The sequence below is a fragment of the Theobroma cacao genome, chromosome 1 (genome assembly GCF_000208745.1).
Source record: "Theobroma cacao cultivar B97-61/B2 chromosome 1, Criollo_cocoa_genome_V2, whole genome shotgun sequence".
Classification (NCBI taxonomy): Eukaryota; Viridiplantae; Streptophyta; class Magnoliopsida; order Malvales; family Malvaceae; genus Theobroma; species Theobroma cacao.
The window spans coordinates 31,593,884-31,616,746 of record NC_030850.1 but is presented as its reverse complement, the minus strand read 5'-3'; the positions used below and the strand labels follow the sequence as shown (position 1 = coordinate 31,616,746).

At 34.1% G+C, this 22,863-nt stretch overlaps 3 protein-coding genes across 3 annotated transcripts; all 3 read left to right on the top strand.

Moving 5' to 3' along the window:
• Positions 4,991–11,416, top strand: LOC18613628 (kinesin-4). The gene is made up of 19 exons (XM_007050959.2): positions 4,991–5,228; positions 5,737–5,903; positions 5,984–6,127; positions 6,234–6,476; positions 6,567–6,638; positions 7,013–7,081; positions 7,204–7,281; positions 7,397–7,528; positions 7,616–7,697; positions 7,805–7,900; positions 8,007–8,180; positions 8,268–8,374; positions 8,491–8,669; positions 8,977–9,138; positions 9,229–9,482; positions 9,604–9,767; positions 9,876–10,061; positions 10,527–11,017; positions 11,098–11,416. Exons 1-19 carry the CDS (start codon positions 5,111–5,113, stop codon positions 11,228–11,230), a joined length of 3,051 nt encoding a protein of 1,016 aa, XP_007051021.2. The 5' UTR covers positions 4,991–5,110; the 3' UTR covers positions 11,231–11,416.
• On the top strand, positions 16,886–18,451 carry LOC18613626 (chaperone protein DnaJ). Its single transcript, XM_007050956.2, has 5 exons — positions 16,886–17,184; positions 17,315–17,402; positions 17,497–17,570; positions 17,733–17,789; positions 17,951–18,451. The coding sequence occupies exons 1-5, from the start codon at positions 17,089–17,091 to the stop codon at positions 18,080–18,082; spliced, it is 447 nt and encodes a 148-aa protein (XP_007051018.2). The 5' UTR covers positions 16,886–17,088; the 3' UTR covers positions 18,083–18,451.
• On the top strand, positions 21,513–22,497 carry LOC18613625 (pathogenesis-related protein STH-2). Its single transcript, XM_007050955.2, has 2 exons — positions 21,513–21,805; positions 21,979–22,497. Exons 1-2 carry the CDS (start codon positions 21,622–21,624, stop codon positions 22,272–22,274), a joined length of 480 nt encoding a protein of 159 aa, XP_007051017.1. The 5' UTR covers positions 21,513–21,621; the 3' UTR covers positions 22,275–22,497.

Genomic DNA, 22,863 nt, shown 5'->3' with positions numbered 1-22,863 from the left:
ATTAATGGTTCTCTTTTGTGGTGATTGAACGAAACAGTGTCAGAGATTTGGATTGTGGAAAATTTGCTTCAGTTTTGTGCAATTCCAGCTAGACTATTCCAATTTGGCTGCAATGATAAACATGGAGTCCCCCTACTGGCGTTATTCCTCGACTGTAGCTTATTTCTGTCTGTCCATTTTGGGATAAGCTTTTCCCTTCTTTTTGATTTTGCCATTTTCTAAATAGTTATTGTTCTGCCTTGATTGCTAAGCTATAAGGTAATCGGGCAATTCTCTGCTTGGCTACTACTTGAGAGGCTTATGCCAACCGACAAGTAACTCTATAAAAAAAGTCAAACAAATACATATGCCTACATTTTCCTCTTTTTACATTATATATATATATATTTAAGTGCAATACTTACTTTTATTGTATAAGTAAAATGAAATTGATATTTGAGCCGTCCTTGGGATATACTTTAAATCTTAAATAGCATTGGCTATTCTCAATGATCGAGCCGTCCCCCCCCCCCGTCCGAGTCGATAAGAAATGATGCATCGCACGCGCTCAAAGCTGCGGGTGGGTCTGTGAATGACTCGATTTAGCTAGAAAGCTAAAGCTTGAAACTTTAACACGTGGCAGGAGAATAAAGTAACTCGCTAAGTCTGTAAATCTGTCATCAGGATCATGCCACGTAGCTACTAGGAGGTTTGATTATGCTAGACTGCGACGTCTGATTTGCCTGTCTTAAGACAATGCTAATGTACTAGTCATTGAAACAGGGTCCCCATGCCCCCCTCCTTTAAAAACAAATATATATGAAGGCCTGCCGATGCCCCGTGAAGTGGGACCCGACAAGGCCGCGCTAGGTGGGCCTCGCTCGTATCCGGACCTGGTCGATATGGTACCGAACCAGGGATTTGAAATTTTTGAACGTTGAAGCCAAAGTCTGCTTTTCTGCTACTATTTTATTTTATCGTATTTTATATGGGCCATTTTCCTTTTTTTTTTTCTTCCCTGTCTATATATATATATATAGAATTAAAAGCCGTTCAATTCAATGGGTATTTTAAATAGTTTTGATTTTCAAATATTGTGGCTGTTATTATCTACCTAAAAATGTTGACATGGCTAAAGTTTTTCCTTTTATGTTTGTTTGGATTGCCCTTTTTTTTCCCCTAAATAAGTATTTGTTTTTTTATGTAAATTTTTCTAATGGATTTCCCCAAAAAATGTCATTGCTTTTGCCAACATTTTATAGACAGACTTCGTATTTTTCATATTATCCACGTTATTAAGGGAGTTTAGATTTTAGATAGGGTTCTCTAATATCTCAACCACTTTGATTGAATTAGTCTATTAATCTAACAAACGATCATAAATTGCTGTAACCAAAAACACTGATGTTATATTAGTACAAATCTCTCACTAATCTATTTGAAATGCATGTGGTGTGGGGTTTACGACTACTTTTGTGAATAATTCCTTCAAGAGTTTGCCACCTTTCCAGTGATAACAAAAAGGTGTAGGGGAGTTTGTGGTAATGGTAAATCAACATACAAAGCAAAATCATTTGAAATTCTTCCCAACCCTAGTAAAAGACTTGTTTGATTCATTCAATTTGCAAAAAGAAAAGAATAAAAAAGGCACAGCGAAATCCAAGAGGAAAGAGATAAGTTTCCACTTTTCCTTTACTTAGGCCTCAAGATCATTACGCCCAGCACTGATAGTGGCATTTGGTTAATGCTTTCATTACCTCCTAGATGACCCAAAGTTCATTTGATAACTGTTTTCAACCACCATTTCCATCACCGAAAGGTGCATGTTGCCTACCCATTGGGGTGGGCCATTTTTCACGTAAGTATATTGGTTTTATTAGAAAAAAAAATTGAAATTGCTTTGGCTTTCAAACTTTTTAACTAGCGCATGCAAGACACATTGCTGGTATGCTTAAGATTACATATATAAATAATGTGGCAAAGTGATATTTATTTTCGTGGCTTTGAAACTCAACCAAGACGCTCCAGCGTGGTTAAATTAAAGTGCTTTTTAACCACCAAGTGGTTGGTTCTATAGGTAAGTGTCATGGCACTAATCAGTAGTTTTGAGTTTGACTATTGATTTATTTTAATATTTGATCATTTCATTTGACACTATGGAAGAATTAAATATTGAATTAAATTTTTACACTTATGTGCTTGAGTATAATTTTTATTATATATATATAAGTATAAAGTATTCAAATTTCATTTTAAAAAATAACTCAATAAGTCTAATTAATTAAATATCACTTGTCTTAATATTCCATAAAATACAATAATTGATTATGTTTAAAATTAAAACTAATTGTACTTATTGTTATACTTTTAAATATATTTTGTTTATAATTAGTCATTAATAATCAACAATATTCTTAATGCATTTTTATTTTATTAATAAATCATAAAAAATTAATTAAATTAAATAATTCACTTTGTGACCTGTTCCTCCTTTTTTTTCTCTATAAAAATTGAAATATAATTAAAAGTATAGAAAGAAATAAAAAATAATAATAATAGCAAAGTGGGAGACAAATGAAAGGAAAAAAATGCCCTCCCAAAAGTTTCTCCATTTCCAATTTCTCAAATGATTATAAGGCAATTAAAATATTCAAGTGTCAAATTAATAATATCATCTTTTAGAATTAATTATTGAAATAATAAGGGTAGCATAAATAATATTTAATATTCATATATATTTAGTGTGTCTTAAATTAGGTTTGTAATTCAATTCAAATATTCAATATTGAAAAAACATTAAAAATACATTATTTATATAATTATGTAATAATTATAAATAATAGTATTCTTTTAAAAATATAAAATTTTATTAAAAAAAAAGTTTATCACTTGTTCATTATCACAGTTTGAACAAAATCATTTTATTACCATTCAAGTCTTTACGAGTCATAAATTTAAATTTTTATAAGTTTCAGATTAGATCTATTTTGGATTTGATTTTTACGAATTTGGTTCATGTGAAGTTCGAACTATTTCGAGTTCGAATCATTTCAAGTTCAAATTTTGTAAACTTTTTCAGTAAAACTGGATTCGATCAAACTTAGTTTCTGATCAATTTAAATGAATTTTCTAATTTGATGAGATTTTCTCATCTCTAGGTTTGAGTTTTAAGGATGATTATAATAGTTAATTTCGTATGCAGGATTGTTATAAGATACGAAATATTTTACCTTGATTTGATAAGAATAATTTAGATTTTTGTAACAGAAAAGAATTAATAGTTTTCAAATCCTTGTTAATTTTCCTCATATTCCCACCAATTCCAAACTTATGTTTAATGAACCTAATCAAACAGTAAACAAAGTTAGGCTCCTCAAAACAATGTGGCTAAACGCGGAAGCAAGGTAGGTGGTAAGTCGTCTTTTGCTGATAGCATTTTGAGCTTTGCAACAAAGAATCCATTTTGTGTGGATTTGTCAGTATGAGAGATCCAACTGAATGAGCTTCAAAAGACGCGTTGAGATAACATTTTGGTAGCACCCAACCATTCTTTAATTTTGAAAATGAGAGATTAGAAAAAGACCCACTAAATTCAACCACATTTTTGAACTTTGCCAAGTAATTTTTGTGAAAGGAAGTCATCAGATTGCAAGTTGATCTTCTTGTGACGTTCGTTATCTGGCTCAAGAGCATCAAACGAAACCGACAAAACAAGACCATTATCCACCCAAATTTTTGAATGTTCAAATGTTTCTTTAAACTGGGTTGGAGGGATTTTCTTTAAAAGCTAAGCTTGTTATTAAACAAATCAAGAGCAATTGAGGAAAAAGGAAAAATCTGGGAAGATCAGTCCACAAATATGAGAAGCTCCAAATGCGGCAGTATGTGGAAGAACATAGGAACATATAACGTATCGATCAAGCTTGATATATTTCCAGCTGTATGCATATGTACTTCCTTGCTGACGACTGTCCTCTCTATTCCTTTTTCTTTTGTGGTTGTTGGCAGGAAAGACGGTGAAATGGGCTGTGTTGGTTTCTTTGATAGAATGAAATATTGAAATGGGTTGCTTTGAATTACTTCATCGTAGATTTATATAGAAAGTTGCTTTGCATTGCAAATGGACTTAAAGGCCAAAGGGACTTAGTAACATCTATCTAATGAAATGATTATGATCACTTTTTAGAGGATGCGATTACCTTTCCTTATAAATGCTATCATCAGAGGAAGAAGTCCTTTGTTAATTAAAGAGAAACAAAAGATAAATATGGAAAACCTTAATTATATTGTACTAATATATCATAACGTTCGCATGGCTGTAGAAAAACAAATTATGTTCCACTAATTGCTGAACGTCGACCTTTCTTTTCTAGAATATACGGTAGATTTTCTTTTAACCCAATTTATTTATTTATTTTTCTCAAATAAATTGTAATTTGTAAAGCAAATAAAGGCTAAAGTAATGAGATTGTTGGCTTCAGCTGGTCTCCGGACGTGAGAGTCTAAAAGCTTTCAAGTTGTTGATAGCCACGCCGGAGTTTACTTTTATGGGGGCCATTGGCCAACCCAACCAAACTTCGCATTCCCACGATTTGCAAAATTTAATTACTTAATACTTACCTTAATCATACTTGTCCTTTCCTTAATCATGATTTGAACCCCACGCGCCAAGGGAGCACCTGAACACCGTCCTACGTATTTGTATACAACAAATAGAAGAAAAAAAAAAAGAAAAGAGCTCGCTTCTGAAGGCGGGAGGTTCGGAATGAGGCTCGGAGTAAGAGGAGCCGTGGGAGAAAAGAGAGATTCAAAGAAGACTGAGAGTATAAAGCAGAATTAGCTTTCTTTTCTACTTTGTATAGAGAAAAAAAGGGCCATGGAGAATGTGATTTGTGTTGTAGAAGTTCTGTGTTAATATCATAAAGGAACTTCAACTCCCACTCCAACTTCCCCACAAAAAAATCACAGGAGGAAAAAAAAGAAAAAACCCCACCAAACTTTTTTTTATTTTCTCTTTCTATATATGGTTTCTTTTGTTTCTTCCTTGTTTGATCTCTCATTTCAAGCTACATTTTGATGGTGGAGTTGCGATAATTTTTCTTTTCTTCTTGGAATAATTTGTGGAGAGAAAATGGCGGCAGAAGGAACGTTGTCGTTTTCAGTAGCTTCAGTTGTGGAGGATGTACTGCAACAGCATGGCAATCGCTCCAAAGATCTTGATTTGGAGTCTAGGAAAGCTGAGGAAGCTGGTAATTTTTTCTTTTTTGCTCTTTCATTTCTCTTTTTTTTTTTTTTTTTGGTTTTAGGCTTTGGCTTTTTCTCTCAGCATCTGGATTTTGTTGATGAATTTTCTAATAAAAACAATGATTTCTTCTATACTTTAAACTAGTCACAACGATCGATTTCCATGAAAAATCGCTGAAAATTACTCTGTTTTCTCCCAATTCCTTCTCTGATCCCCTCCACCTTGTTTCTTTCTTATGCATCATGCATTAAACCGCATATTGAAATAGAAAACAAAAACCCTTTTACTTGAAACTCTTATGGATTCTTTGGATGCTCTTGATTGATTTTCTGTGGTTTCATGTCATCTGTTAAAGACTGATCCTTGATCATTTACACTCTTTTAAAATTTAGATAGATGAATTGTGCCATGTTTGTAAGTAAAAGTTAAATGAGATAATTTAATTGTGAATTTTTAAAAAAAAAAAAAAAAGAAAGAAAAGAAGCTGAATGTGATGATATCTTGTATGGTAGCATCAAGGAGGTATGAAGCGGCTGGATGGCTAAGGAAGATGGTTGGAGTAGTGGCGGCTAAAGATTTGCCGGCAGAGCCATCAGAGGAAGAATTTAGGCTTGGTTTGAGGAGTGGAATAATCCTCTGCAATGTTCTCAATAAAGTTCAACCAGGAGCTGTGCCTAAGGTAAAACCTTTCTAATTTTGGATTTTCAAATTGATTCTATACTTTTAATTACGGTTTATTTCATTGTAATTGCTTTTTAGGTGGTGGAAAGTCCATGTGATGCGGTTCTCATACCTGATGGAGCTGCATTGTCAGCATTTCAGTACTTTGAAAATGTAAGGAATTTCTTAGTAGCTGGGCAAGAATTGGGGCTTCCTACTTTTGAGGCATCTGACCTAGAACAAGTATGTTTTCCAAGTAATTTTTTTTTTTTTTACAATTCTTTCGTTTTAAACAAACTTTTTTTTGAGTAATTTATTTATTTATTTTTAATTTGCCTAAAATTGTTAGGGAGGCAAATCTGCAAGGGTTGTGAATTGTGTTCTAGCACTTAAGTCCTATAGTGAATGGAAGCTCACAGGCGGAAATGGAGTGTGGAAATTTGGTGGAAATGTAAAACCTGCCACCACCACACTAGGAAAGGCATTTGTAAGAAAAAATTCAGAGCCTTTCATGAACTCCTTGCAAAGGACCTCGTCCGTGAATGAGAAATTATTGAATGGTCAATCCAATGAAATTGATCCTAATAAAATGGTTGGTAAGCTTTAACTGTTTAAAGTGTTCACTTGTTTTATATTCTACTTCAATGAGAATGAATGCTGTAAGTTTTTCTTGTACAAGCAGGCCAGTTCTGGTTCGTTGAGTATGCTGGTTCGTGCCATTCTAATAGATAAAAAGCCTGAAGAAGTTCCAATGGTAAGTTTTCAATGGCTCATTACTGTCGATAAACGTATCAAACTTGTGTAGTACTTCTTTGCTTATCTAAGCTGGGATAGTGGAATGATCGCATTGTAGTAGTCATGTGTTAGTTTTGCCCTAAGCATAGGAGTGCAAATGCAGGGTTGTCTAATTAACATTCGGGTGCCTTGCACCTTGAGGATACCTTTCCTCAAGATTCCAATTTTCCTCACTTGTTGTGTGTTCACTACTAATAGTGCAACTGTTTCATGTCTGCGTGATATTCTTTTAGTTTTTGCACTCTCATTATTTATCACCACCGCTATCATAAAGGAAGATTATCCTTTTTGCTGTTTCTGTTACTTATTTGGGTCATCTTTGGTTGTCAATAGCTGGTTGAATCTGTGCTCAGTAAAGTTGTAGAGGAGTTTGAGCATCGGATTGCAAGCCAAAGTGAAATGGTATGTTAGTCTTCATCTTTGTGAAGTTTGCACTTCAAAATTTACAGAAGAATAAAAGTCATTCACTATATAATTATTATCTCAAGTAACTATCTGTTTATTATCTTTCTCAAATTTGAAAGATGAAAACAACATCAAAAGACATCACTGCTTCTCTTTGCAACAAGTCTCCACTAAAACCGACTCCTGGGGATAAAAAGGTATCTAATGATCCTTATCTACTACAGAGGTCACTAAATGACTTTACTTTGATGTCTTAGTGATGTAGTTCGAGTTTCTGAAACTTTTTTTTTTCCCGTAATTGTAATGATTTAGATTGAGGAAAAGAACATCAAAGTGTGGAGGAAAGAAGATTCCTTTCATAAAAACCTCATTGATGATGAGGAATTAAAAGGTCGATCTCAGAAACAGAAAATATTATTTGATCAACAGCAAAGAGATATTCAGGTGGGAGCTATTTGCTCCGAATCTTCTATTTTCTTGTCAATTTATGTACTTGACTAGAGCACTTAAATGTTTTATAAATTTCTGTAGGAGCTAAAGCATACTATTAATGCCACAAAAGCTGGCATGCAATTCATACAAATGAAATTTCATGAAGAATTCAACAATCTTGGTACACTGACTTTGCTTTAATAGAAGAATCTATTTGTATTTCTTGTTGTTTTATAGAAGCGCTAAGCAGGGTATTTCTCTAATTTTAGTTAATGCATTTTTTTACAGGTATGCATATTCATGGTCTAGCTCATGCTGCTTCTGGTTACCATAGGGTTCTAGAAGAAAATCGCAAGCTATACAATCAAGTGCAGGACCTTAAAGGTAAGTTACCTACTTGTTTTTTGCATAAGTTCTAAACCTCATCATGCTTGTCCTTGTATTGTGTCCTCCAATTGATTATAAAGGGTTATCTGCTTTATCTAACCAGGAAGTATCCGTGTTTACTGCCGTGTGAGACCATTCTTGTCTGGACAGTCAAGCTATCTGAGCACTGTGGATCACATAGAAGAGGGAAACATCACCATCAACACCCCATCAAAGTATGGTAAAGGACGCAAGTCCTTCACCTTCAACAAAGTCTTTGGGCAATCTGCAACTCAAGGTTGCTTCACTAAGAGTGTAATTGCTTATTGATAATGTTTCTGTAATTTTCACATTCTTTACTTAGTTATATCTTATTGTATTGCAGCGGAGGTTTTTTCTGATATGCAGCCACTGATTCGGTCGGTTCTTGATGGATACAATGTTTGCATTTTTGCATATGGCCAGACAGGGTCAGGAAAAACTTACACTATGGTAAGAGCTGGTTGGATTGTTTACTAGAAGTATGATAATTTGATGCATTAATATTTGTGTGATAAAATATAGCTTTTTCTTTTGAACTTATTGGTTTATTTGGTTTACATTTCCAGACTGGACCTAGAGACCTGACAGAGAAAAATGAAGGTGTTAATTATAGGGCATTAGGCGATTTGTTTCTTCTGGCAGAGCAAAGAAAGGATACCTTCCGCTATGATGTTGCTGTTCAGATGATTGAAATATATAACGAGCAAGTCAGAGATCTCCTAGTTACAGATGGAAGTAACAAAAGATATCCTTTTTCAATTCATTTAGTTTTATTTCCCACAAGTTTATAAAATTAGATCATGTTATCTCAGTTAAAATCTGTGCAAAGTTGTTTTGTCAGATTGGTAACTTAGAAAAGCTGTCTTACTATTCTAATTTCATCTAGAACTAGATCAAAAGTTGGGTGATGCTCTGAAAATATAACGCTAAGAAATTTGAAATTGGTTTAAAAATGAAAATAAAATGTTAAGTCTCTCAGTTTCATATAAGTTTGAATGGTTGGTCCTTGCCAGTCAATTTTTGCTCCAGTCTTATCCTTAATCTATTAATACATTAGAAATTCGCAACAGTTCTCAGACAGGTCTCAATGTACCAGATGCAAACCTTGTGCCTGTTTCATCAACATCTGATGTTATTGATCTGATGAACCTAGGACACAGGAATCGTGCAGTTGGTGCAACAGCCCTAAATGACCGTAGTAGCCGTTCTCATAGGTAGCTTCTTTTGGCTTTACATTTCTACTGCCTGATCCTGAAATATTTCTTCCTTCTGAGAAGCTAAATTCTATTTTTATTACCTTGCAGCTGCTTGACTGTCCATGTTCAAGGAAGAGATTTAACATCTGGAAGTATTCTCCGTGGCTGCATGCATCTTGTTGATCTTGCAGGAAGTGAGAGAGTAGACAAGTCTGAGGTAACAGGAGATCGACTAAAAGAGGCACAGCACATAAACAAATCTCTCTCAGCTTTAGGAGATGTGATTGCTTCCCTTGCTCAAAAGAATCCACATGTTCCTTACAGAAACAGCAAACTCACTCAACTTCTTCAAGATTCACTTGGTAAGTTTAAACTGTCAAAATGGTTGTTTTTTAAGTTCTCTATAGGAGCTTCATTTATGCCATTCATTTTTTTTTCCTGTTAAAAAGTTTAATTATATTGGGGCTGGAAATGAATTTTCAGGAGGGCAGGCCAAGACACTAATGTTTGTTCACATAAGCCCTGAGCCTGACGCCATAGGTGAAACAATTAGTACTCTCAAATTTGCGGAGCGTGTGGCTACTGTTGAACTTGGTGCTGCCCGAGTGAACAAAGACACAGCAGATGTTAAAGAACTCAAAGAACAGGTTATTGTATTCTTAGTTACCTCTATATATTGATCGAGATGGTTACTTTGAGATAGTTTGCAAATGTGATTTTCTCCCTTTTAGTAATATGTTGAAATCATCTTTCAGATTGCTACCCTGAAGGCAGCATTGGCAAGGAAAGAGGGAGAAACAGAGCAAAGTCTGCACTCTGTATCCGCCAGCTCTGAAAAATACCGAACAAAGGCTAGCGACTTATCACCCTTCAGTACTAATCAGCGGGTTGGAGCTATGTTGAGCTCCAGACAACCCATGGGTGACGTGGGCAACATTGAGGTACTTACTGCTTTCCCATTATGATTGGATGCAAATTTTGGTTTCATTAATAAAGTCGAACAGCATCAGTCTCAAGTCCCTGATTCTTCCTCTTAATTTAAAGATGACGTGAATAGTGGAGTGTGAATGGTTTCCTTGAATTCAGAATTTCTTGGTTATATGCAGTCTAGTGAATGATACTGGGGATAATGGTGTAATACTTTCTGCAGTTTTTTCTCTTTCCTTTTTCTCCCCATTAAAGTTGGTTGGATGGGGAGAAATTCTCTGGTGATTATTTTGTTGGAATATCTTGCCAAATTTTGCAAATACGTTAGTAATTCATGTATCAGGTTTACTCGACATGCTCGAGAAAGCCTGACTGTTCATATCATCATCATGGATTCTTGATAGACATACACATACACAGAGATATAGATACTCTGTAGACCTAGAATATAAATTTGATAACTTGTTCTGGTCTTGCAGGTGTGCACAAACGCTACATTGAGGCAAAAGAGGCAAAGTTTTGATCTTGATGAGCTATTAGCAAATTCACCTCCCTGGCCTCCTGTTATCAGTCCTGCCCAAAACTTCAGGGATGATGAGAAAGAACCAGGATCGGGTGAGTGGGTGGATAAGGTTATGGTGAACAAGCAAGATGCCATTAACAGAGTAGGAAACCCCCTGGGATGTTGGGAAGCAGAAAATGGGAATTTGTCTGATGTCTTTTACCAGAAATATCTCCAAGATTCTTCAAAGATTTACCCAGAACAATCATATAATATGTTCATGGGGGGTAACAGGTTCAACATGGCTGGCGCTGATGACATAGATGATCTTGATGCTGCTACCAGTGACTCATCCGAGCCTGATTTGCTTTGGCAATTCAATCAGTCCAAACTTAGCAGCATTACCAACGGAATTGAGTCAAAGACCAAGAAACCTACTTCCAAATCAGCAAGGAACCCAGAACTGACGTAAGGCAACATATACTATCATGCCCAATATCATTTTAAGTTTTTGACATGCTATTAAAGGGGTCGTTTCATTTTTGCAGCAAAAATTTAAATACCATGTCAGGGCCCTCACCATCTAGGAAACTAGCCAATGGAGTTAGCCAACCTTTGCATCGAAATGGGAGGCAGCCAGCTCCTGCTGATGGGAAACGCAAAACTGGGAGTAGAAAATAACAAAGTTTATACACCACTACAACCACGTTGGAGTGATTTCTGATTCTTTCTTTTATTTTTCTTCTTTTATATTTGTTAGAGAGAGAGGTGTTCAATATACAGATAATTTTTTCTTTCATTGTAATTTTTGTGGTATAGTTAAAAGCAGCAATAATTCCAGTTGCTTCTTCAAAAGACAATTTCATAGATGCGTCCTGCCTGCTTGGTTTTGTCACGGTTTTTTCCGTGTAAAGACTGTGCTTTCCACTTCATCTCGTTAAAAAGAATTAACAGGTCCTTTGCAATGGCTCTGCAATTGCTATTCCAGAGGCTGTTCAATTTAAAAAGAAAAAAAAAATCATTTCTCTCTAGTTGAGTTTCGACTAGCTAAGTAATGCTCTGTTAAAACTCAACGAGCATTGAAACTACGTGTTCACCAAGTAGTTCAGAGTTTGGCAGCTACATTTTTGCTTTTTTTTCTTTTAAAAAAAAAATCTTTGACAATTGGAATTTGAAAACTACCTACAATTCCCTGCTCCTTTCCCTTCCAAGTCCCAAACCAATACCCAAAAGGTGAAAGTATATTTTCCTTTTTAAGCTGCCAATGGCTTCAGAAAATGGCTTTGCACTTGCAGAAAGGTTGATCCATTACTAAGTAGAAATACCTGTGAAAGTTTGATAATGTTGTATGACAAATTTCCCCAAATATCGTATCTTTAGAGACCTTAGGAAATTGAAAAGTATGATCGCAATTTGCAAGTAAAAATCTCTTTACGTTTAGAGACAGAAGGCATAACCTATTTCATATATTGTTGTTTGACTAACAAAATAGCCCACCAATTGGTTTGGCTTGAAGATCTACATCGGTCCCGAGGCTGTCCTCCTTAGTTGTTTCTGAGTCATGTCTAAGCTTGGACAACTTTCCGAAAACTTAAGATTAAAAACACGAGAAAAGATTAGTCTCTATATGTACATAATGTCTATAATCATGTAATTTACAACTTACAAAAGCCGAGTTCAGAATATTTTATAAGCTGAGCCATGACTATGATTTTGTTTTTACTATATATTCTGTCACAAGTCACAAGCCTAGCAAGGTAACCTAACCCATGTGAGTGTGACAGGGTTCTAGCATGGTCACCTTCTAAAACAAAGCCCATGTAGATGAAAGGAAAATGGGAAAAGGGAATATAATTACCAGGTGAAGCAGCTTTTTCAGATTTGCATTCTTCTTGCGGAGTGTCTGCACCTCTAATTCTAGCTCCTGGATGTAAGCCTGATGAAGGTAGACAATATTGATTAGAATATTTTAGGGAATGTAGACAATCATGTGTTTCCACAGAATGACAAAGCAGAAGCAAACTGCTACGTTTCAGACGTATAAGTTGGGTGATTACAAAGAGTAAAAAGTGGCAGATTTTCTAATACTAGAAGCCTACACTGCCACTCAAGAAGCAAATCAAAGGCTCAAACATTCATAGGTAAGCTTTATTAATTGACTTTTTTTTTTTTTACTCCTTTGGCCAAGGAATTACCAAGCGAGCTCTAAGTTACCTTCTTTTTCGCGAATGCACGAGAGGCAGACTCTCTATTTCTGATCTTAGTTAGCTCCCTCATTTGAGCAGCCTCTACAGACCCCTTTACACAGCTCTTTTTTGTAACCTGTTTCTTCACATTTTCTTCAACCTTACGCTTAGCATTCATTAATCCACCATTATTTATCTGAAACGCCACCCTGTTTCTGCCATGGCCTCTATTAACACCACCTTCATTTCGTAGGTCGAATTGCACTCCCTCAGCACTCTTTTCCTCGTTTAGCAATTGATGCAATTCATTGAAATCAATGTATTCATTGATATTCATGGGATTATAGTCCATGGAGATTGGAGGAAAGAACACGTTTTCAAAAGCTTCATCATCTTGTAAAAGTTGTGCAAAGTCAATCTTTTGTCCAGAGAACTTATGATCCTCTTCATTTTCCATAGCGTTCAATTCTTAATTAAACAAACCTGATTTGAGACTAAGTTACTTATCTAAAATTTCAGAGAAGAGAGAAGTTATTATTGTTCATTTTCCTCCCCTACATATATGTAACCAAAGCTAACGTGTGACGATCAATGACAAAAGGGTGAAACCACAAAAGCCTTGTGAAAGTAGACAAGACAAGAGTATATGTTTGTCTTTAACAAACTTGAACACAATTGAATTGATTGGAGTTAAAAGGAACGAAAGGTAAGCCAGCAAACAAAGAGGGAACTAGAAGCAGTGAATTTTCACGTTTGTTGCATGCGAGAATTCTTGCTTAGAGCTTTTCAAAGTTCATGAATTGAAAACGGAAGCACCTGCACGGCCAACGCCTTTTACACGATTCTTGGGAGAATTCTAGAGCCCGAAGTTAAACAACATTTGGATGAAGAGTTGGCTTGGGCCCAATATTGTCAGTCTTGTGTCAATCGAGGCCCACAGTTAAGGCTTGGTGCCCAAGCTTGGGAAGGATTGGTCCGCTGGGAGCCGAGGGAGGCTGATTCATGGAGTTCTTTTGTTCCTGGTGGTCATGTAGCCCGTGTTATGCGCTAGAGCACTATATATATTTTAATTTTTTATTTGTCTAAGTTGGTGTTTCCAAAATCAACCGTCTTGTATATGGAAAATAAAATGAAATGAAATAAATTTATATTAATAATATAAAGAATAATTATTTAAAACCAAGAGGTGAATCAAAATATCATCTAGCAAACATGAAATTATGCTATTGTTTATTTAAGGTAAGTCTTCAAAAATCGAAAGATATTTGTGATGGTGCACTACTAAACAGTTTCAAAATGAAGGTCTTTTTTGTATCCTTCATTTTGATATCATCAAAATAGCAGATACAAGTCCATAGAAGCCATGCCAGTATCCTATTTTTGCCTTTTCCCTTCATTGGATTAAAAGAGGAAATTGTAATATAATTTTTAGTCTATTTGTCTGTGCTTGAACGTGGATTTAAAGAAAATAATAAGGAGGGCATATTTGGTTTTGGATCGTTTCGTCGGTGACTCGTTTGGAAAAAGTTCCTTTGGCACTTGTGTGCTGATTGGTGGTGGAACAAATGTTCTTTTCAAGCTTTTAAGAATCTTAGGCTTTATTTATTAGAGCAACTAATGATTTGGACGTGTTTGCAGTAGTCTTGTTGTTCTCAGGGGTTTTTTTTTTTTTTTGCATGTGTGTGATTTCATCATAGTCCAAGAGCCAGTAGTTGATAACTCCAGTTTTGGTTACTCTTAAAGTTTAGATCGATTATTAATGTTCTCATATGATCTTGCAATGCTATCACAAGTCTCGGAAGAGTTATTTTATCGGTACTTTTTATTACTATCAGTTTAGCAATTAATGCTCCCACCATATTTTTTATTGGTCTGCCAAAAGCATCGGATTCCATTTTACCATTGATGTCTTGTATGATTGTTTGCACGAAGCGGAGCCTCATATACTGCGGGGGGCCAAAATTTTTAAAATTTTTAAAATATTTTTTTAATGATCCTTTTAATATTTTTTAAATTTAATAATTAATATAAATAAAAAATAACAAAAAATATCTCACATGCCTCATTCAAGTTTATTTTTTTTATTTTTTAAATTTATATTATTATTATTATTTATATTTTTTATATTATTTGTTCATATGTTATAAGTTTTTATAGATTTACTTCTTCAAATTTCTACGAACCATCAACTATATTCTTTTTCTTTTTTTTTTGTTATGTTATATGCGAGTTCATCTTTTTCATGTCATTTTTTTTGTTATGTAAATTTTATTTTTCATGATTTTAATTTTTAAAAATTAATAAATTATTATATAATTCTTAAATATAAGTTGTAGTGTTACACTATTATTTAAAATTTTATCAATGTATCATTTTTTAATTAATTCTGATTATATAAGAGGAAATTATCTTGAGTTTATATTTTTTATATGTTTTGCGTTTTATATTTAGTTGAAAGGAAATTATTTTGAATATATAAGTTTTAAGCAATCTTAATTATATCAGAGAAAATTATTAATTTTGTATATTGTTTTTAATTATTTATATTTTATGCATTATAGTTTTATATTTAGTATTATAAGTTTAAATAGAAATTAATAAAATAAAAATATTAGATATTGAATGCATTAATTTTTTTTCAATTTTGATTAAAGTATAAGTACGTTGAAAATAATTAAAAAATAATTAACAAATTCTTTAAAAGAAAATATGAAAATCGTTCAAATGATTCTCCTACACTGGAACCTTGAAGCTTCAATATTTTAACTTATGAACAAAAGTAATGTGAATCAAAATATTCTACACTCAATCTTAAAGAAATCGAATTTTTTTAATTCATAATCTTTAATTGATGAATTTGAATTCAAAAAATATAGTTAAGCACAACTTTCCAAAAAAACTATGATAAGTTTTTTTTAGTTTACATGTTATATAAAATTATTTTTTATTAATAATATTTTGATTATTGGTTAAGTTTAACATATTAATTTTTCAAAATTTTAACTTTTATTTGTTTGTCTTTGGCCCCTCAACAAAAGTTAGTTAGCCCTGTTCCTGTGCAGCATCTAAAAACTTGACAGTAAATATTTTGTTCATATTTGTTGAAGAAAATCCACTTAGGTTAGGAGTGATTCTTTCTCTCATCACTGTCCCCACGTCGATATTTTTCAACATAGAAATGCAATACAGCTCTACACTCACTACAAGCATTATACTACCATCCATTTGAAGAATCAAAATAAAAATTTTTGCCTTCAATTTGAACTTTGTATTGTAGAATATGAAAAGAGTAGTGAGTGTAAATTATTAATCCTCTTGAATTGTAGGAATTCAAATTTTCTTTTGTTCATTACTTGAATCTTGAATAGATCACCACCAAGTAACTGAGAAACTGTTGCATCTCTCACTAGTTCCTGATTAGCATTAGGTTGTTGAGGGAATGTTTGCATATCTATGATCTGAACATTAATTTGTTCATGTAACTACTTATGGTTTATACGTAAAAGAAGTTATTTTTGAGTTTTTTTATACTATCGTAACTATTGCAGATAATGACATTATACCTCTGTTTTTATGTTGTTGTTTTTTATATATCTAAATCAACATATATTTTTTATGCAGAGCATGAGGCTTTTTGTCTCACAAAAGTCTAAAAGTATATGCAACCATAAATTGGGATTTTAAAAAATTATTACTGCAAGGGAAAAAAAATATTCCACTGATCATTAAATTGAAAAAAAAAAAAGTTTTAATAGGTAGTCCAATCCAAGCATACCTTGTCCTTCGATTAAATTTTAACTGTTTAGGGTACAAAAAAAAAAAGAAAAAAAAGAAACCAAAAAGTAAACTCGAATAACGTAGTATTGGATGCATTTGCAAGGTGAACGTAGGCCACAAACGGTCTACAATCACGGACCACGACCTTTTTCAGTCGGGGGGGAAGAGGTGGTTTGGGAGATGCCAAGCTTGTGGCCCGGCACCGTTGCTGATGTGGCCAGCAATCCCCTCAATTTGTGGACTATAATCCAAATATCAAGCACAGGTCCCTTTCAACCGAACCCTCTGGAACTTTCTCCAAAGTCCCACCTGTTTTCCATGCCTTCCATTCTTTTTTGTGGAAATTCATGTTTGCATGTGTATAAATATGGACAAATATTTATTAAACAATCACATCGTCAAGTTTTCACCCTCCCACAGGCCAAAACAAGCCTGTCTTATAAACTATTTTCGCTTGACCAAACGGAAACCACACTACTCACGTTATTTTATTTCAGTTCCTCTGTTTCTATTGGTTCTCATCGAACTTCATTTTCAGAACACAGCTTTTTGACAGTTTCATTGTTGGTGGTGAAAATGTCAAAGGCTGGAACTTGCTATTATTCAGTGCTTGGAATTTGTAAACAAGCTTCTGCTTCTGAAATCCGTGACGCTTATAGAAGGCAGGCTCTGGTACTATCTTTATTTTTCAATTTTGTTGCCTAGGTCCTCTTTAAATTCTTTTTCTTTAATTATTAATTATTATTATTTTCATGTAAACTAATGGGTTCTCGTTCTTCTGTGTTTGTGCATGGTTTGAAAGAAATGGCATCCTGACAGATGGACGAGAAATCCGAAAGTAGCCGGAGAAGCTACAAAACGTTTTCAGCAGATTCAGGAGGCTTATTCAGGTGAACATTTATGTTTCTTTTTCTACTCGTTTAAATGGATTGACTGTATATATGTTATCAGAATTTCTTATAAATGAGCTGTTTATTTATGCAGTTTTGTCAGATAAAGGAAAGAGAAGGATTTATGACGCTGGATTGGTGGGTCTACTTGCAGACGATGATGATGAAGTGAGTCTTGGTTAATTTAATTTCTATGAAGTTCAGTGTAAATATCAGCTTCCACCCAACTCCCTTTTGCATTTTTCTTTTCTGTTTCCTTCTCTTTGCACTTAATTAGAATTTCCATGTTAGTATATTATTATATACTGAATTATGGAGTTCTGGAAACAGGGATTTCTCAATTTCATGCAAGAAATGGTTTTGATTATGCAAAATGTGAAGTCACAGGTACTCTCTCTTTCTGATCATGTTCTAAATTAACGAAACCCTAGTTATTCTCTACATGTGTATGGAGTACTGCAACGATTTCTTCTTTGTATAAACTCCAAGATGATTTGTCAATAAAGGTTAATGGCAAACTGAAATATTCTAGGGTTTTATTTTTTCAGGAAGGAAACAGTTTGGAGGATCTTCGGGGACTGTTAATGGATATGATGGCAGACGATGAAAGACGCAAATTTGGATTTGATTGGGATTCTTCTCAAACTGCTAGAAAGAGAGCACGTTTCGCTGATGCATGATGGTTAATGTGATTTCAATTTGTTAATGGCCTCAAAGGTTGCAACTCGCTAGCTAGCTAGCCACATTTGTTTTCCCAACTCTACTTTTGATTGGAACATTAAGTTGGCAGGGTGCACTGCCAAAACGTGTTTATTACGCCTTCTTAATTTTTATTTTTAACATTTCCACTCCCAAATTTCGATCTTGGGCCATGATTTGTAGGTTGGGCGAAAGCAAGAGAGTGAAGAAACCATCGGCATATGGGTTTTTATGTAGAAAAGTATATTATCATTACCATAATTATTAATTTGATATACAATTTGTGTAAGGCGCTGGATTAATAGGATCAGTTCTGTGAATTGGATTATTTTACATCTCCACATGAGTTTTATAATTCGGGTTCTTTGATGTTTATAGCAGTACCAAGGACGACAACATTCTTCTTTTCTGCTAGGAGGCTCGTTATGCAAATAATGAACCGTTCAATTGCATATATATTCTACTAGAAGTAATGGAGGGTTACTGGAGTCACTGAAACCTCCATTAACCATCCAAATCAACATTGTCTAAAAGTCCTCGTCTTCTATGTGTGTTACTGTGGCAGCTATATACATGATAACTATATCTATGTATATATAGTTGGCCAAACATTTTCCATTTTCACTAGACTCCTAGAGCAATTCGATCCATTCAATCTCTTGAAGCTACACCTGATGATTGCTTGAAGTAAATGAAGTATTACTGTTCAATGGAAATGGTTGCACTTGCACCTCAGAGATGAAAATCGCCAAGAAAGAATAGACGTAGACAGAAGAGGGACACCTTTTCTTTTTCTTTTTTTTTTGGTAAAAATAACAGGTCACTGTGACTCTTGCAACAAACCCATGTGCAAATCATAGAAATCTGTGCTCACAGTCATTCTCGCTAGAAGATTTCTGTCAATACGAAATCTTGCAGATTACCGACCACCGCAAGATTTCTGTCAATTTTATGATGCTTTTAGGAATCTCGCTTATAAGAGAGACGTATGTAGTCCAAATAATATAGCTAGGTAGCCTCTAGAGAACGCAACAAATGGTCGAGAGTGCAGATCTAGCTTAGGTAGTTAGGCTCTAGCCGGTTCTCACCCTCCTATCTAAATCTAGTTTTTGTTCCTTTTCGCTATGGAAAATTATATATGAATATGGGGTCCTGCTTCTGCTGTCAGCCTGTAACTTTTTTCTATTAGATTTCTAACCAAACAAATTGCCACGAATAAAAGAAAATAGGGATATTGTATTTATGAATTACCTCGTTAGTTCGCTTTTTCCTTTTTTAATCTTCCTTGTTCGTAGGGACTGCAAATACCAAGCCTTCAACCTCAAGAGCCGATCACTTTTCAAGGAAAAGAAAAAGCTACTTCAATTTAGACCACGAAATATAATGTACTATCACGTAAGTGTTGGCATTGCGCGCACCTATATGTGACCATGAGCTATGGAATGGAATCAAATAAATAGCATTAGGACTTCCAACTGATGAATAATATTATCGCTAATTAAGTAATGTAAGATAAGAGAGAATCCATTGGATAAATTATATATAGTTCAACTGCCAATGATCAGAGAATTGCTGCTCGCTTAGCAAAGCGAATCATAAAAAAGGAAAGACTGTCAGTCTTTTCCTTGATTTTTTTCTCAAATTTTTGGTGATTGAAGCGTACCTCTTGTCTTAGACCCTCTAAATTTCTATACAGATCTAATGAATTGTTTCACGAAAATAGTTAGCTAGTACTGTATTTTTAAATTTAAGTCAACTATATGTATATGATCATAGAGAAGTAATTAAGACTGAAATATATATATATATATGAGTCAAGTTTTTCTTTTGAAAAAGTGCTTGCACATTGACATTCTATTAAACAATGAGATGGTAATTGAATGAACAAACTTATAATTAAAGTTCAACTTTTTTTTGGGCACATGCTACTACTAAAGTTCAACTTATTTTTTGTTTAAATGGCACTAAAGTTCAACTTTTATATATGCCAGTTACGCATATACACATATAATCACATGTATTACCGTCCAATGTTTTAATAAGAATATGTATATGTCCCTAAAGAAAAGGAGTAACATAAATGAATCTATTAAAGAATATATTAATGCAAAGGATCATTGATGCAAGAGTGGGCTCAGGATACAGTTTTTGTGGATCGTGGCCCAAGTTTGCTCATATAACTTAGAAATATTTTGGTCCAGGGTCAATTTGGTGTAACGGTTAAATTGGTTTGGATGAGACAAAAACAGCGATGACAGTGAAATTGTTCACTGTCCTGATGAGATTAGAATTGTAACAGTGAGATTAAAATTAGCTGTAAAAACAAGTGTTTGGTAAAACTAACGGTAATAGTGAGGTAAGGTGTGGTAAAAAAAAAAAAACCATTAAGGACATTACATCAATTTTTGGTATATTATGCTATTTTATGCATATTTAATGTTTATAAAAATTAATAAAATCAACGAAAACCAATAAAAAATACTTTTATATTAAAATAATAGGTACTTTTAAAAATAAACAATAATAGTAATATATTTATACATATTTAAATGAACAAAATAATAATAATTTATTTAATTATTTATATTTTATCTATTTGACTTAAGTAATTATGGATATAATTACTTTTTTTTACTTACTAGTAATTTATTTGCTTATTTAATTAATTCTTTATTTGTGCATTTATTCAAATATTTTAACTATTTACGTATTTACTTACTTATTTATTATTTAATTACATAAATTTATTTATTTCATTGAATAAATAAATAATTTGAAAACATTTAAACAAAAAATTGAAAAATAAACTAACAAAAAAAAAAGAAAAACAGGAGAGTAAAAACCTTTAAATAAAAAAATGAAAAAAAAAACACACACACAGAGAGAAAAGAATGACGAAACCGGAAAAGACGTCAACAAGGGAGAGGGTGTGGCCAAAAATCTAAAAAAGGGGGGTTAAAATGGGAAGAGGGAGTGCGATTGGGGACCACGCCACCAGGGTTGCAGTGCAGTGAGAATGGTCTGGGTCGCTGCTGCACCGAACCAAAGCTCCCCGCGGTACCAAAGGGTGCTTGAGTAAACGAACATTAAAAAAATGCCATCTAGAAGAGGACTGAAACTGTTCCGGTGAGTATGAAATGGAAGCACATTGTCACGCAATAATGAGCCCAGTTTACACGCATTAGACTAGAAACATATGAATATGCTTTTGATCAATGCTAGGAAAGAGTATTTGAGCCCCACAATGTGAAAAATGCACTAAGTCTGAACACGAAGGGTACTTTCATCTAGAAGGCTGATGCTATTCTTCAATGGATACGCTGCTAAATATTGAAATTTAAGTTTTGACCTATGACCGCCGTAATCTTCAGAGTTATGATTTCTCTTAATGCTCCACTCTATATAAGGGAATAATCTCTTCTCGTCCACCCACAACTCAGAGTAGTGAATTTAATAGATAGTTTACATCTCTCCATATTCTTCCTTGTCTTTAAAACAAATTTTTTCTAAGCAAGCAAACATGGGTGTCACCACATATACCCAAGAGTTCACCTGCTCTGTTGCCCCAGCCAGGATGTTCAAGGCCTTGATCCTTGATTCCGACAACCTTATCCCCAAGCTCATGCCTAAATCCATCAAGAACGTGGAGTTGATTCATGGAGATGGAGGTGTTGGAAGCATCAAGCAAACCAACTTCCCTGAAGGTTTGTTATCTTAATACCATGAAATAGTGTCCTATGATTTATCTATAAAATTCTTTAAGGAAAAAAAATTGAAATCATATAAAATATAGATGGAATGTACTTTACTTTATAATTATATTCAATATAAAAAAGACTTAACAGGAAAGTAACATTTTACGATTATATTTTCTCAGGAAGTCACTTCAAGTATTTGAAGAATAGAATTGATGCCCTTGATGTAGACAACTGTGTCTGCAAGTATACTACAATTGAGGGTGATGTAATTGGTGACAAGCTTGAATCAATCTCGTACGAGTTGAAGTTCGAGGCCTCAGGCGCAGGATGCGTTTGCAAGATGACTAGCCACTACCACACTAAAGGTGACTTTGTTCTCAAGGAAGAGGAAATCAAGGCTGGCAAAGACCAGGCCGTCGGAATGTACAAAGTCGTGGAGGAATACCTCTTGGCCAATCCCAATGTCTACGCTTAAGCAATGTTGCGTGTGATTTTATACTGCATTAAACAAGATCGAGTGGCTTTTTTCCATCTTTCGTTTTTTTTCTTTTTCTGGGCAACATTTTGGTTTGCAGAGTTAAACTTGGCTTGAGAATAAGAAGCCCGCTAGTGCAATCCTGGTGGGAATGATCTGCTTGTAACGCGTGGTATAAACTTATAAAATCAATTGGTATAGTTTTTTATGTTCATTTCTATAAGTTTGTCAAAAATTAATTCTTGTAATATATGCAATATTAGGCTCAATTCAAAAGTATTTCCTATCGTAGATGAATGGCATATGGAGAATGAGACTCCAAATCGCTGTTGCCTAACCCTCCTCGTCACGCGGGTCTCACTGGCCAGACGTTGATCCGGGTCTAAAGGCCCAAAGATAACTATATATTCTAACTAAATACTTCAAAGTCAATGTTAGAACGCTTCTTTCATTAGGGCGATTTTGTTTCTCAGGAAGATGGTTGCCCAAATTGATGGTAACTAGTAAGAATGCTAGAAAAAGAGTGATAAATAGGGTACGAGAATGAGCAGAAAATCAAAGCAAAGAAAATTATTGATGGTAAAATAAC

Excerpts from the sequence above, each read along its gene's own strand:
- LOC18613628 (XM_007050959.2), top strand. The coding sequence starts at position 5,111 with ATGGCGGCAGAAGGAACGTTGTCGTTTTCAGTAGCTTCAGTTGTGGAG. Across the intron at positions 7,082-7,203 it reads TTGCAAGCCAAAGTGAAATG|ATGAAAACAACATCAAAAGA; the intron begins GTATGTTAGTCT and ends CAAATTTGAAAG. Across the intron at positions 8,670-8,976 it reads ACAGATGGAAGTAACAAAAG|ATTAGAAATTCGCAACAGTT; the intron begins ATATCCTTTTTC and ends ATCTATTAATAC.
- LOC18613626 (XM_007050956.2), top strand. The coding sequence starts at position 17,089 with ATGTCAAAGGCTGGAACTTGCTATTATTCAGTGCTTGGAATTTGTAAA. Across the intron at positions 17,571-17,732 it reads TTGCAGACGATGATGATGAA|GGATTTCTCAATTTCATGCA; the intron begins GTGAGTCTTGGT and ends TTCTGGAAACAG. Across the intron at positions 17,790-17,950 it reads TGCAAAATGTGAAGTCACAG|GAAGGAAACAGTTTGGAGGA; the intron begins GTACTCTCTCTT and ends TTATTTTTTCAG.
- LOC18613625 (XM_007050955.2), top strand. The coding sequence starts at position 21,622 with ATGGGTGTCACCACATATACCCAAGAGTTCACCTGCTCTGTTGCCCCA. Across the intron at positions 21,806-21,978 it reads GCAAACCAACTTCCCTGAAG|GAAGTCACTTCAAGTATTTG; the intron begins GTTTGTTATCTT and ends ATATTTTCTCAG.